The sequence below is a fragment of the Botryllus schlosseri genome, chromosome 2 (genome assembly GCF_051294905.1).
Source record: "Botryllus schlosseri isolate E-star chromosome 2, Bs_hap1, whole genome shotgun sequence".
NCBI classification, from domain to species: Eukaryota; Metazoa; Chordata; class Ascidiacea; order Stolidobranchia; family Styelidae; genus Botryllus; species Botryllus schlosseri.
In genome coordinates this window covers 13,613,277-13,629,265 of record NC_137237.1, presented here as the reverse complement: position 1 = coordinate 13,629,265, position 15,989 = coordinate 13,613,277, and the positions used below count along the sequence as shown (strand labels likewise).

Sequence of the window (15,989 nt, the reverse complement as noted above, 5' to 3'; positions counted from 1 at the left end):
CTCATATACGATTGACTGAAATTGATAGATAGTCAGATTTTCAATTATTGAACAGAAAGTTATATAGTTCCGGAACTATATAAAGTTTTATGTAAAAACATCTCCGCCTCGAATGTTACGCGAAATACAGGTAGTATTATTGTGCAAAGCCGCACTTGTCCGTGTGAACACATTAACTATAGGATATTTTAGAACCGACATTCCAGCGAGTTATGTTTCAAATGAGGAATTCACTAATGATACGTATATTATAATCCATAGATGCCAACCGGGGCCTATGATATCGTAGGCTCCGTGCCAACTGCTATAAATCGCCCATTCAAAAGAGTATTTTATACACCCAACATCACATAATCGTATACCTTGGCAATAGATATCCTCGTTACTCTCTGGTCTCCGATAGCTTCACAGTATTACAGTTTCTATACACATGTAATACATAACACCACGGCGATACAGTATAATAATCATATTTTAAACGGCGTGCGATCTTAAAATAGAATTGTATACTTCCACGAATGGAGTGTAATGATAGAGAATGTATATTTATGATTTCCGTTACCTTGTCTCTGCCTGGTGCATGTGTCACGGAATGTCTTTCAAGTTGGGACTTGTACGCAAACGTGTAATGGCAAATGTTACAAACGAAGTTGTCATCATTCTTTTGATGCCTGTGCCAAATAAGAATACAGTCATCGGATTTAAGATCGTCTTGATTCACCAGCGAAAAGGGACGGCGTTTATACCTGTACTTTATATGCTCGTTCAAGGAAGCAAGTCGCTTGTATCCGCGACCACAGAAGGGACAATTCAGCAACGATGCAAAGACTCCTTTACCGAAATCGCCTAAAAAACAAACTTGTTATCATCCATTTTATTTTAAGTAATGCAAAGTAGTATTTTCATGTTGGTGCAGTCATGGCCATGGTGCAGTACACGCAAAGATATTGATTGGCGTTTGATAGAACACACTGCTGAAAGATAGTTTGCTTGCTCAAATTTCCGGGCATCGTAAATTTATGGGCAATTCAAATAGGAACATTCGTGAACAGTGTCAAAAAGCGGTTTAAGTTACTTGGATCAGTTGGATTCCTTAAATGTGTTATTTATATTCTGATGAAGAGCTGGAAAGAGTGCGTAAGAGTTAGAGTGTGTATTTCCATCCGCGTACCACCCCTGATATACGGGTGCGAATATATACCCATGGCACACGAAACCAGAACCTATACCTCAGACTTATACCACGGTATAAATCGAGTACAACATTTTAATCCCAATTATGCATTCACGTAGGAACGTATAGGATTTATGATCGCGATATAATTCTGAGTTAGGTTCTGTATTCGTGTACCACCCTTTTCGGCCCTTTGGGTGTAAAGACAATCTGTTCGCTAAAAGTGCCTACTCTAGTGTATATTTACTTCTAAATAGCTATCGATATAACTGGTGTGTTCACCTGTGCAATTTGATTACGAACCATATGGACACCAGGGTCCCTGGTCCTGGAACCTTTCAGGATGCCAGTTTCAGACGAAGTTCAAACATAGAATGTATAAAATCTGCCAGAAATAATTATCACTCTTTACCAGCGGTCGAAAGGCACTTGTCCTCAGCGCGATCCCCGTCCCATTTGATCCGCCCCTCTTCATTTGACGAGTATCCTGGCGATACCGGCATCGAATCACTTGTAGTCATCAATTCATTTTGATCGAAATTTGTTTCGCGCAGTTTTTCATCGTCTTTCGCAAGTGTCATATCGCCCGAAAGTGGATTTCCGGAATCGTTTGTGGAAAATGTTCCGTATGTGGGTTCCTGTTGAACCCCCGTTTCACCGACTTGTTCGTTAGGCGATCGGTACATCGTTAAGTCCATTTCACCACCTTGCGCTGGAATCATGTCCAGATTGTCGGCATATTTGTGAAGAATCAATGGAGAGATTCAAGGCAATACGTACCACGGATATGTATACCTGTATCCATATACAAGAAAGTTAATCTAACATTTTTAATCCTGGACAAACCAAGTAATAACAATAATAATTCGACGAGATGTTATTCGGAGTATATTGAAGTCATCAATGTGTCATGTGTAAATAAAGTTTACTAATTGATTAATGACGCGATTTTGTCTGAGGCAGGCGACCAATTCAGTTACCACATGCATGCGCAATAGTAACAATGGCGCTGTTCACGAACGCTGTGCTCTGGCAAGTTTCCACGTTGATTTGCATTTGAGTATATTTTGCAAAACAATATTGAATATTTGTAACTTAAGAGAATGACGTATATAGTCACGATCACTTGTCGAATCACGCCGAAGTACATATAAACTTTGCGGAACAGAAATTTTTTTGAATGGGTCGGCCGATGAATTGGTAGTGATTACGGCGGAGTTTGTGAATGTTCTGGCCTGACTGGGTCCAGCTTTGATTTTTGGAGTATATTTTGCAGTACAATATTGAATATATTTAATTTAGACAGCATGTTGTATAAGTCACGAGTATGGCCTACTTTTCGGGTTTTCCCGTTACACGTAAACTTTACGGAATGGAAACGTAGATTACCTTATTTAAATAACGGACGTCCATGCCAATCGCTAATTTATCACATTGCGGGCTGGTGATTATGTCTTGATCACGAATTATGATATTATGGATCATCTCACCGAACGGCTTGACAAATATATATGAAATCAAGCAGGAAATAGTTGAATAGAAGAAAAAGTGAATGATTGATTATAGTTTTCTACGGCTGGTCACATTTAACGCAGTTAAATGTATTATTCATCTCAGGTGGATAGAAAGAAGAGGCTAAATCAAAATTCTTCGATTTAAACATTTCAACGACATATTGTATTGTATCTGTATCTGATTGTGATTGGTGTAAATTTCTGAGGTATAACGAAATACTTTCCTATCGTTCTGTCTCGCCACGAAAACCAAACGAAAACATAGTGCATATTGTAACTTCTTAAAAATGAACATTGGAAGTCTAATCATGAAGCTCTTTTAGTATTATATAAACAATGCATCAACCTCAAAAACTTGCAAAATTTGGCCGACGAAAATCGGGAAGTATTGTGAAGATTTGTTTGAAAGGAAGAACGATATGTAAAGTTTAATAATAATTTAAGGTGAATTAACATGTCGCAGTTGCATTATATTCGAAAATTCAGTTGTTATCCCGACGTATGCTGTGACATGTGTAATTAGAAAATACAGTTTGGAGTTGACTGCGCCGCAGTAATGCCATCGAAAGAGAAATCAGAATTGTTTACAATCAAACAATCAACCTTGCCTGTTCATTTACTCACACAGTCTAATCTGGTGACGTAATCATTGTGCAATGTGCATGTGCAATTGTGCATTGTGCAATGTGCATGCAGTGATGTAGTGTAGACTTGAGACTTACACAGACCTCAACACACAAATTTTTCGATTACGTTGTGTGATGGTGATGTTCATCGTTTTCATATCGCTTTATTGGAAACTATCCTGAGCGTGGCGCAACAAATCATCGATTCAAAGCGGCAGTTTATTCACTATAATATTAATCTGTACCTCTGCAACTGCAACCCTTACCAATTCTTCATCTACCGCAATTCTGTAGTCTGTACGCTTAGCGAGTGTGAGAGTGTAAAGAGTGTGTATTCACACTCAAAGGGTCGAAAGGGTGGCACACGAAAACATAATTAAATTCAGAATTATATCGCGGTGATAAATCCTACGTGCATTGGTGCACTGCGTGCTTTCTTACGTTTCTACACGTGCAGGCATAGTATGGATCAAAATCTTGTACTCGATTTATACCGCAGTATAAGTCTGAGATAGGTTCTGGTTTCGTGTATGCCACGGGTGTATATTCACACCGGTAAAGAAGGGGTGGTACGCGGGTGGAAACTCACACTCTTTTCGCTATTCTCTACTAGTTGCTGACGATTACCCCTGACGAGTGTCAGCCGAAAATATTCGGGTTCATTTCAATATGAATATACTATTCAATTGTATATTGAAGTTCTGTACCTCAAAGAAGCTGTTCAAATATTTTCGCTAAGAGTATGACCATAGAGTCCTACAATGGTGTAGAGACAAGCAAATCTCACGACTCACTGCGATTGGTATACGTCACACTTTCCATTTGGCCAAAGGTAATTTTATGGTAATATTTGACCGACTTGCCGAACGCGAAAATTGATAAAATTGGTATCAATCGAAGGCTACCGCGGTACTGATTGCGAACATATAAATTTATTCTACTCGTGTTCCGCGAACCCCCCAAAATCAGCCTCGAATCTTGCATTGTAACGGAGTTCGGCATTGCCAACCATGCTGTCTGGGAGCAGGTGAGGAGCAGCACAAGCCGCAAACGTATTGGCCATTGTTGCGCAACCGATTGAGCATTCACACTTTCGCTCTTGTGTGCATTTGCTCCGAGCTGCGCCACGCGGCATTGTTGCGTCACAATTGCAAACTCTGTTACAATGCAACATTCGAGGCTGATTTTGGGGGGTTCTAGGACCACGAGCAGAGAAAAATTTATATTTTCGCAATCAGTACCACGGTAGCTTTCGATAGAGACCAGTTTTATCAAATTTTGCGCTCGGCAAGCCAGTCAATAATCACCCTAAAATTACCTTTGGCCAAATGGAAACTGTGACGTCAACTAATCGCAGTGAGCCGTGAGATTTGCTTGTGTCCACACCATTGTAGGACACTATGGTGTGATAGCTTCATGTACTGCATAGGAGTAACAATTAAACTCTATTACTCTTGCCATTTTTCTTGGGGAGCAGGTTTCTCCGCGGGTTATGTATGTATTTACCAGTTTTACTATATGAAGAAATATTATAGTAATAATATTCGGTGAATTTTCCGTTTACACTCGGTCTACAATAAAATCAAAGTAGAAATCTCATAAGAAATGATAAAATAATCATAATTACAGGTTAAATCAAAACAAGAACGTAAGGAACATACATGATTTTCACTAGACTATTACTGATTATCTCTGCTCAATATGCGACAATGAACTGAATGAAGACGACTATAAAAGGTGATGATTTGCCGCGTGCGGGGCCGCCAGGCATATGCAAATATACATGTCCTTAAAATGTGTCCCATACTATTCCGACTCCACCTATTTCAATATCCTCGCACGTTTAGGCGCAACCAACCTTGATAATTGTGACGTCACTTCTATCCTTATTAACGCTGCCATTTGTAATACAAATATCGATTGGTCATTGTATTCTACGTATTCAAGGTGTGCGTGAGTGTGTACGGACGAAGTAATGGCTGTAAGTTATTCCCTCGGTTCATTGCCCTTATTTTAGAGACACATTAGCAATAGTCATTATCATGCGTCGACCTACAAACGACCCTAAATATATATCTAGTATCTTTAAATTTGCTGACAGGCTAATCCAACCTTATTGACAAAAATACCTTGTATGAAATTTCAAGCAATTCCAAATTCTGTTAAAAGCCCTTAAGCAACTCGCAATTACAAAATCGATATTAAAGGAGATAGAATAGAAAATCTTTATCATATCAACATCCTGCATGCATGCAATATGCATACACGAAATGTATGGGGAGGTACTATATTCCTGTCCATTAGGGGTCATTAATTAATTCTCGACTCATTGCTTGAGTCCACGCTCATTGTTGTCAATATCGATCTGCTGCACAATTTCTTTGTTCGATCATCATGAAGACATTTCTTTGGCCATCGATCAATCCTTACATGTAATTACCGGTAAAACGAAACACAGATTTTTATTTCCAGGTTCCATTACTAAATGTGCACCGTTCGCGGATTAAACAACCGCTAATCAGCTATACAAAGACCGATATTCCGCGGTCTATACCACCCAACTCGTAATCAGATTAGTTTCAACAAAAGTAGTTACTTACACGAGTAGATATTCAATCTACAAATTGACTGTCACTTGCGTAAATCCAGAGTCATAGTTATTCTTGGTTTTTATCTTCTCAATATTTTTGTTCAAACATATTACCATATTGGAATAACGTAAGAACTATTGTTGCAGAGTAACGACGTGCGAGGCAGTGGACCGGAATCGCCATTCGCATTGTGACGTCACCTTGACGCCGGGACAAATATATGTTATATATAGCTTTATATTGAATAGTATATTCATATTGACATGAGCCCGAATATTTTCGCCTGACACAGGGGTAATCGTCAGAAACTATTCGAAGTCGTTATTTAGATATCTAGGGCCGGACACAATGATTCGAATATTCGAATCTGGATAGAGAATTTTACAGGTAATCGAGGAATTATTGTTTCGATACGTTGTTCCGTCCGTCGAAGCAGTGAAACCTCAATGGGCTGTAGCGCAGCATCGAAAACGTCTGATAAAAGGCTACACACGTTAGTGGATATGACATTTCCGTGAAATCGTGATCAACCCCAACCCATAGCATTGCTACAAAGTGATTTGTTACAAAGTGATCAATTCGGTACATGGTCGACAAGCTGCTGAACTATCTTTAATGTGGTAGACAACTGGCATTATTTTCTTTGATGTCGCATTAGAAGTAGATATTTCAACTTGGTTCATTATCTATTCTATTCTGCCGTCACAATGAACGATATTCGAATTCTCGACTCGACTCGAATCCTTACTCGATTCGGAATCGAATCACTCAGGTACTCGATTTTGTCCAACTCCGCCGGTAATGGGATTCAGTGTGACTCGAAACCTTTATTTTCCGCGGGCACTAAACCCATATACATTACGCATAATATTATTATCCCTTGTTATGGCAGCTGAACAAAAATATACATCGGAATGATAGTATTCACGTTAGGGGTGTTCAAAAATAACCTATTTTTTCAAATTTCATCGGCTTGGTTGTCAAATCGTCAGGTTTCTGAAAAGAACATTGCACACCAAATTTGACTCAATTCCAACCAGTAGAAGCCGAAGTCAGTCAAAATGAAATTTCGGCCATTGTTGAAATAATAGTATTTACGGTGACCAATTTCCTCACACCGACAATCCGACATGACCAAAAATCGTGTACCAGGTATGGCTGAAGAGGTGGGATGTCTTTTCCACTTGTTTTGATCTTGACACGGGCCTATGGTGGCATTTGGATGAAGACATCGCTACTAAACGAAAAAAAGATATAACGTGGATTAGCTGGAAATTAGTCCACTTCATTGAAATAGACACGTTAAAACAATGGTGAGATTATTTCAAAATAGAGTGCTTTACACACTGAAATTAACGACCATGAAAAGGAGATGAACTAATAATAAGCACGTAAAATACGGGTAAATATATTTCTCAAGTGATAGTCAATATCTATATTCTTTATCGGTCCATTGTAGATTTCTTCACGATACAATTTGACATTATATGATATTCCATCATCTGCTCTGCAGCACTCCCATAGTAATCTCACAGGCGAATTATAAGACTCATGGGCATCGTGACAGATCTTATTCCTGTCAAAAGATATCGTCCTCTCTTCATGTCATCCTCCACTTTCGGTGAATACCATCTAATTGTATCCATATATCGTGGTAAAACACCAATGCTTCTTATTACTCTATGACAAGAAGGGGTTCAGGTGATATTGAAAGACCAGAAAACGGCTAAAGTGCTTTATAAGCTCAGTGGGCCACCATTTAGTTTCCCTGAAGCTCGCAAAGTTTAGAGCACATAAAAAGCGCTATAGTATCAACGCTTATTTGTAGTACCAAAAATGGCTTTTCAAGTCATATATACTATTCATTGGCATAGCCCATTCTCAATTGCAATTTTTGCCATTTTTAACGCCCTGGATCAGTCAAGGTCAAGTAGCAGAGAAATATTGAAACATTGAGCTGCTGAGGAATGCAACTGATGTCTCCGTGGGTGAGATTTTGGGAATGGCGACTTTGCAATCAGTAAAAACTTCGAATCAAGGCAGAGAGACATCGGTATGCCCTGCATAATTGGGATAGATTTCGTGAAATCTAAATTGATTCAACAAAAATACTTCTAGATATGACTATCACTTGAGAAATATATTTACCCGTACTTTACTTGCTTGTCAGTTTATTTGCTTTTTGTGTTCGTTAATTTCAGTGCGTAAAGTACTCTATTTGAAAATTATCTCACCATCCTTTTAACGTGGCTATGTCAATGAAGTGGACTAATTTCCAGCTAATCCGGGACATGTCTTTCTTTTCGTTTACTGGCGACGTCTTCATCCAAACTCCACCATAGGTCCTTGTCAAGATCAAAACAAATGAAAAAGACATTCCTGCCTCTTCAAGCATATCTGGAATACGATTTTTGGTCATGACCGTGTGACTAAATTGGTCACCGTAAATACTATTATTTCTAAAATGACCGAAATTTCAATCTGACTGACCTCGACCCCTACAGGTTGGAATTGAGTCAAATTTGGTGTGCAACGTTTTTTTAGGTAACCTGACGATTTGACAACCAAGCCGATAAAATTTGGAAAAAAAAGTTTTTTTAACACCCCTAATGCACGTCCTTGAGTGAGAGTACAAAGTTACGTCACGATCATGTTTTTGTTGAATCTTTTGTTTTAACAAAATGCTGGCATTGCGGTGTCAATTTAACTTCCCCGTCTCGTTGGAGAGCAAGTGTAACGCGTAAGTGACAGAGTAAAGAGGAATGAAATTGAGGGCCTAAATTTACGATAAAACTTTCTATAATTTATTACGACGTTGACCAGACCATATATTCCTTTCGAGGCGGCCATTGCTGTTTATCCCACTCATCATTGGCACCGCTCGTTGCCTAGTATGATGCATAACGAATACCTTGCCCGCGAATGTTCAATAGGGCTCTTCAAAAATGACTTTTTTCTCAAATCGTACTGGCTACTTGATAAAATTGCTAGGTTACCTAATTTAAGCCTACACACAAAATTTGGTTCAATTCCAGCCAGTAACCGCTTTGCTACAGGAGAAGAAAGTTTCTATTTATTATATAAAAATAAATAATAAAAAATTTGAAAATATTCTGTTCACCCCATGAAAGTGTTAGGCTGCCTATAGAAACGATGCTCACCAAATTTGGTTCAATTCCAACCAGTGGAAGCGGAGTTATTGCCGTCAAAAAATTTGGATTTGAATAAAGTAGCATTTACGGTGATCACAACTATAATAAATAAACAAAGAATCGGCCACCGTAAAGACTATTTTATTCAAATCCAAATTTTTCGACGACAATAATTCCGCTTCCACTGGTTGGAATTGAACCAAATTTGTTGAGGATCGTTTCTATAGACAGCCTAACACTTTCATGGGGTGAACAGAATATTTTCAAATTTTTTATTATTTATTTTTATATAATAAATAGAAACTTTCTTCTCCTGTAGCAAAGAGGTTACTGGTTGGAATTGAACCAAATTTTGTGTGTAGGCCTAAATTAGGTAACCTAACAATTTTATCAAGTAGCCAGTACGACTTGAGAAAAAAAGTCATTTTTGAAGAGCCCTAATGTTCAAGCTCACAGTGATGTTCAAGCCACCTTGAAATGACTGATTAATAAAACACTTTAGGGATCACGGGAAGATCTTGCTGAACTCAATTAGAAGAACGTATCACCATGAAACACTCCCATTCTACAATCGGTGTCGTCTGTCGATTTCTGTCAGTAACAAAAGATCGCATCAACGGTATACTATCTGCAATATACATCATACTTTCATAGTCAACTGCTGCATGCTGCAATAATAATAATCATTCGATAAATTGGAAGACCTTAGACTTTGTCTAGTGAATGACCTCATTTTGGGAGTATAAACCTGCGGCTGTGATGTAAGAATATTCATGGTGTTTTTGCCGATATCGTGTTTACACGAAAACAGGTAAGCAGAAATATCAAGAATAGAGATGTTGGCTTTCAACTCCCAAAGGATTGGAGTGTTATCTGGTTGTCTAGATGTCTACACTCGAAAATATCGCAGGTCCCTTTGTGCGTGCGCGGCAGGTATGTTGTTGGTTGGCGACCAAAGGAATTTTTTGCGGCGGAAAGGCATTAACAATTCCACCTTTATCTATTCCGGGTTCTCGTGGGACTCGTTATAAAGCCTTTCGCTTCTTATTCGTGACACGGTAGACGCCTTCCACAAAACAAAGTCCAGAAAATATTGTCATTCTTGCCGAAATGATTAACCTCCTTTCATGAGAATATCCAAGCATATTTAATCGCACCATACACCTACACTACACCTACACATACGTCCTACATTCATGAGTGTAGCCAGAAAAAAAGCTGATTGACATTTATTTTCTTTATACAACGAAGTGCCACTACGCTTGCAACACAATTTATAACGCCTCAGCCTTGTGCTCAAAATTTGTTCTTTCTCCATCTACGCCCTGACACAATCTGCATGTCAATATCAATCAAAGGATTCGCATCGACGTAGCCTCTATTAGCACGTTGCAACGATAGTGCTATTCGCAGAACCCGGATGGAATCTTGGAGGTGCAGGATTTCCGGATACAATAGAATAATATATTCAATGAAATATGAATGTATCATGCAACTATAATCCGAATAATAAGTCGCTAACCATATTTTCAGAAAAGGCGAAAAGTTCGAAGACTATGGTAAAAATAAGGATCTGCAACATCTTTTCGGAATACACATGTAAGTATCTCGACTGCATTTCTTATGAATGTCCATATGTTCAACTACTCGGATTTAGCGAGATTCATCACACTGAACATATCCTGTCTATAGCGGATCCCAGCAGGTAGCACAGCAGTGCGAAAAGATATGAGGCGATACATCACATTAGCGGACCTCAACATTATTACACAAGGGAGAGCGCGATCGACTATAATGGAGTGCTCACCGATCGCAAAGTAACTTTCGACATAAATATTTATTCGCATTTTGATAAGTACCCGAACATATTCAGCATATCAAGGTACCTATCTCTCGTGAAAGGCTTTTACCTCCAATAAAACGAAGGCCTGTTAATTCTGCGGCGGTGATTTTATTAAGGGTGACGCGGTGCGTCTGGTATGTATCTTTCGACGGGTTCACCGACGGTGGGAAATCAGTGGGATAACTTCCAAAGGCTACAATTTCCCGCAACCACCCATGCGATCTTACCTGTTTTGGTTGTGAAAGATAAGGCTCTACGCAAAACGACCGCATGTAGAATTGAAGGTCATCGGCGAGGCTCTCAATTGTGGACGAATTCTAACAAACATGCGGCGCAAAAAAAAAAGACGAATTAACGCGACAAATGAGAGAAGAATCTTGGTCATTATCAGTATGATGTCCATTGTGCTATAGGCTTTAATGCTACTGTTATCATCACCAACCAATCCAGTCGACTCAAAAATACCCCACGAACATTTGGATGATGCATTCCAATCACGCGACTGCGCAAAATCGTTGCAATTCCCATTGTGTCGGGATAAAGTCTAATTAGATTTGGTAATTGAAACCTCTTGTAGGTTACAAAATTATTCACGCCGATTGGAGACGGAGTGCTGATCTCACGTCGTCAACGGTGAAAAGAGGTGACGCGAATTGGGGAAAAGATCACGATATCTTGTACATCTCAGCTTGGATTGATAAAGTACGAATGATTATTAGATTACGAAGAAAAACAACGCCGCCTTTAAATTGTAGTAAATTCAAACTGTTTCGCTTCGAAAATGTAATGCGTTAGGAATTCTCAATTATGCAAAATTCAGTCTGTTAAAATGTTATTGAGTCACTTACCGCAAACAAGGGCATGAATCGTTGATAACATCCACAACTTGCTAAAAGTGCAAGAGGGAATATTATTTATGCAAAAATGCTAAAGGATTATTTTTGTTAGGCGTGACGAAAACTATACCACCAGACAAAGTGATTTACCTTGTCAACTACAATCGTCTACTACTACTGTCGCAAGAATCCACGGTTAGACTATACTGTAAATTTCCCGCCTGATATCTCTATCAAGCCATGTCAACAGCATATATCCGGAACCAGGATAGATAGCGATCACTAGACTCACCACTATTCTTAAGTAACCAAGAAAAAGATGATTTGATTCATTTGTAATGTAATCAGCTATTCATTCATTTACGTCAAGTGCTGGAGATGAGATGCGGCCCTTGAATTTTCTCCGCATGATCACGAGTCTTGGAAGCAATTGCATAATGACTATCACAACCTCTTTCTATATATTCATGGTAATCGAATAATATCGTACGCGATGAACCTTCTATCCTGTCTGTTTATAGATCGAGTTCAGCGAATTTCTGTTGTGTATGAATGCCATTTTGAGTTGAAATTTAGAACTGTGTGGCTTACTATTTCTCTTAACTTTATCACACAGCACCCCTCTCCAAACCAGTGACATCGAGTATTACCTTTGTAAAAATGGTACTCGGCAAATAGTTAAGAGTTTACGAGTGGGCGTTACGTGAGCCGACGTATTCAAATTCAAACTATTTTTATTCGGTCACGTATCATTGTTTTAGTGACTGTAGTATACGACCTGCGAGTTTCCAAGCATGCATAATTGTATTTCTTGAGGATGGGGATTATGTAAAACGCTGTTATTCGGCAGCTTTTTACAATATTTACTCCATTTCCATAATCTCAATTAGCATCAAAACTAATCATTACCAGGTCGAATATTTTCAAGTGCCGCACTCCACCTCTGACGCGACAGGTGGGATCACTTTCAGACCTGTTCGCGATCCTAACAACAAATGGTGCTCTGGCACTTCACTCAACGGTGCTAAATGTTATTCTCGTTTCGTTCCCGTCTTTGGTACCAAACGTACGGCAGAAATGCTTGTTCGTCGATAAGACTATTTTCACGATTCTTGAACTTATGACTTCCGATGTCAGCATGCCATATACGACGGTGGCGTATGAAAAACCAATTTCACAGTGTTCTATACGAACTGACATCATTGAATTAATGTGATATCGCCGTGCTAAGTTCAAATTGTAGATGAAAGGCATATATAAATTCCACCGAATGCATTTACATTTTACTGAAACACCATATGACTTATCGCATCTACATGTGGCCCTAAAGCCAGAACATATTACCCTCATAATACGATTTGTTTTTGCGCACAATGAATCTGTAAAATTCCCTGATCATATGATGATGTCACAATAATTTTTTGAGTATCGCTACTGTCATAGTACTGTACATCAGCCTTTTTTGAATATTCAAACGATTCAATCCAATACCAACGTCTAGATAGCACGGACAGCGGATCATTTCGGCGACTTTGAAAGAACTGCCTGCTCAAAGGCCTGGTAGTGCTAACGGCTCCTTTTCGGATAGATCTTGGACTGACAAATATCTAAAGAAAATCGGCCAATAATGAATATACGCATATGCAAAAAAGAATTTAATCAATCAGTGTGCAATCTGCGCATGTCTCCTTGTATCATGTTTATCGATGTTTATCAGTATATCCGGAGGTTGGGAGTTTTATTGATGAACTGCAAATTGTTTCCACTGTTTCCTTTCTTTTCATTTTATTGCAATTCTTGTATCTTGTAGGGATGGTGTGAACGTGAGGTTCACGTTCGCGTTCTGTGTGTGAACCTCGGAAAATTTGAGGTTCGCGTTCACAACAGAACCTTGGTAGGTTCTGCACTGTGAACCTTTTTCATATATTGCAATTTTCACTTCATTATAACATCTTTGGTTCAAATTTATTGACTTTCAACTGCGGGCCACTCTATGCATGGAGCTGGCAGCATAAACATTCAACACTAAACGAGCATGCCCCTGACAATCTCAAAAATTTACTTGTATTGTTACAAAAGTTTGCTCGAAATATCCAGCATTCCGTTTGTGCATATTTAGTGTCTCTGTGCTGTGAGCTTGACCCGCAATCACATGACATCAAGAGCGAAATACACTGTATTTTGTCAGCAAATGATCCTTATTCAACCAATCAATGAGAATGATATCGTCTTCTGATGTAAAAATCTAGCAGGCGTACGGGGTCAATCTTGACTACATATGTATACTGTATCATAAAAACCAAATCCGTGCGACTGGGGTGTTGGCTATACTGCTGTATGACTTGTTAATCGGTAGCAAGTATAAAAACCCATTTTACACTCTGCTCAATATCCATGTGGCAATACTCAGACGCCGAACACATTGTCCGATCAGGTCGAAATTGTTGGCAAAGCGACGCAAGATACTGATTTTATGGGATTATTATATCATTTGATTGCCCCAGTTGATACATTTGGCGACGTTTCAAACGTCAATATGTACTCAAGTACTGGGCTATTATGTGGCCCCGAGTCGTCGCTCGGTATCGTGTACAGTAGATTAATATAGGCAATCACCTAATTGAAATATGGGGTTGAAATTACCAATATGACGTCACGTGACGTCATGAGGTTCACGTTCGTGTTCACACAGAACCTTTCAAAAAGGTTCACGTTAACACGAACCTGAACCTTTCAGAGGTTCACACCATCCCTAGTATCTTGTTGTATTTTGAATGAATGAAAATTGTTAATAGAAGGATTCTGATGATGACATAGAAATGTTATGCCACTGATGTTGTGGTATAGTGGGTCAAACGATTGCGCCATTAGGCTGTCAAGCCACCTACTTCCGATGGCCAAATACTTATGGAACTTATAATTAGTGAATTCATTATTAGTTTATTGTTCGTTAATGGATGTGCAGTCGTGGTATACCGATTCGTTCGAAAATTACTGTTTTTATTACACTACCCAGGTAGTAAGATGTCCTTCATTCTTGTCTGTGCTGTCAATAGCCAGTGTCCTCGTGATATGACTCCATGCTTTGAGCTGTTAGCTTGTTCAAATTTGGCACGCAGGGCTCGTGTCTAAGCTGAAAAGATGCGTACATATCGATGTATATTCTGCCATGAATTGGAAATTTCATTCATTTACTATAGGTCACTGGAGAAGAGATGCATGTGCTTGTGCAATGTGTCCACTGTACACGTTCTCAGCGTTACAGGAACTTGATCGTTTGCAATTCATATTTAATGGCGAAAATGCCAGGCGGCATCAAATAAATTGCGACGGTGAGAAAGATAGCGTAAAAATATGAACGTTTGTGTGGTGCTAAAATGTTTAAAGTCCATGTGAATAAACACATCCGTGTGAACTCATGATCTCATGATCTCACTAAGTCACTATACAAGCCTTCCTCAATCCACCCGTTGGAATGTTTCTATAGATATAGTAGTGAGATGACGTAAATCCTGGGCTCCGTCAGGTAGCACAACTAACTCCGAAAACTAATTTATGACGCAGAGATTGTATGGACCGGAAATTTCATGCTATTCTGTATCGATCTTATAATTGTCGATATGGACAAATGTGGAATGAAGATGTGCTATGATGTGGCGTGGCGTGACACGCAGAAAAAATATAATCATTCACGTCGTTGCTGGAACTGTGAGCAGTGAGCATCTGTGAAACAGGACATGAGGGAAACGATGGATGTGTAAAAAAGTCGATTCAAAGCAGCCGATTTGCAATACGTGGAATTTAAATAAGGAAGATTCCAAGACATATATTGTAAAACATATTCAAAACACGACCATAAGTCAAGTTTCGATACAATTCCGTTGTATATATCGATGACGGAGTATTTACGTGAACTGGAGACGAAAGCAGGCCTATACCTGCTATAGTCCCTGGTGATGAAAATAAAATGTATCCAGTGCCACCTCATTGAGAATAGTGAATATTTCTTGGAATGTTTGCGAGATCGTAATGACATCTTCTATATTCCAATGTCATTGCAAATACATATAGGAGCTATAAGTTGCTTTTTCAATTGTTCAAAGGCGAGGATTTTATTGAAGAGCCTTTTCACACAAAGGTAACCGTGGCCTCATCTTCGACACCTCTTGGTCGATACTCATTCAATATTCATCAGAAAATATATTGTCAGCAATACCTTAGGAAATAGAATGGGCTGAAGTCAGGCACGTTGT

The 15,989-nt window shown here is 39.0% G+C and overlaps 1 protein-coding gene across 2 annotated transcripts in view; it reads right to left on the bottom strand.

Moving 5' to 3' along the window:
• The window catches only part of LOC145433684 (uncharacterized), a 46,046-nt gene extending 34,824 nt beyond the window's left edge, over window positions 1-11,222 (bottom strand). The window contains exons 1-4 of one of the 2 annotated variants that reach the window (XM_080310853.1): window positions 10,968-11,222; window positions 1,587-1,886; window positions 747-846; window positions 563-671 (exon numbers count right to left, since the gene is read on the bottom strand). In XM_080310853.1, coding sequence (XP_080166979.1) covers window positions 563-671; window positions 747-846; window positions 1,587-1,886; window positions 10,968-11,172 — 714 coding nt within the window. In that variant the 5' untranslated portion in view covers window positions 11,173-11,222. The remainder of the gene's footprint in view (window positions 1-562; window positions 672-746; window positions 847-1,586; window positions 1,887-10,967) is intronic. The other variant, XM_080310852.1, reaches the window with a different exon arrangement.
• Window positions 11,223-15,989: the final 4,767 nt, after the last annotated feature.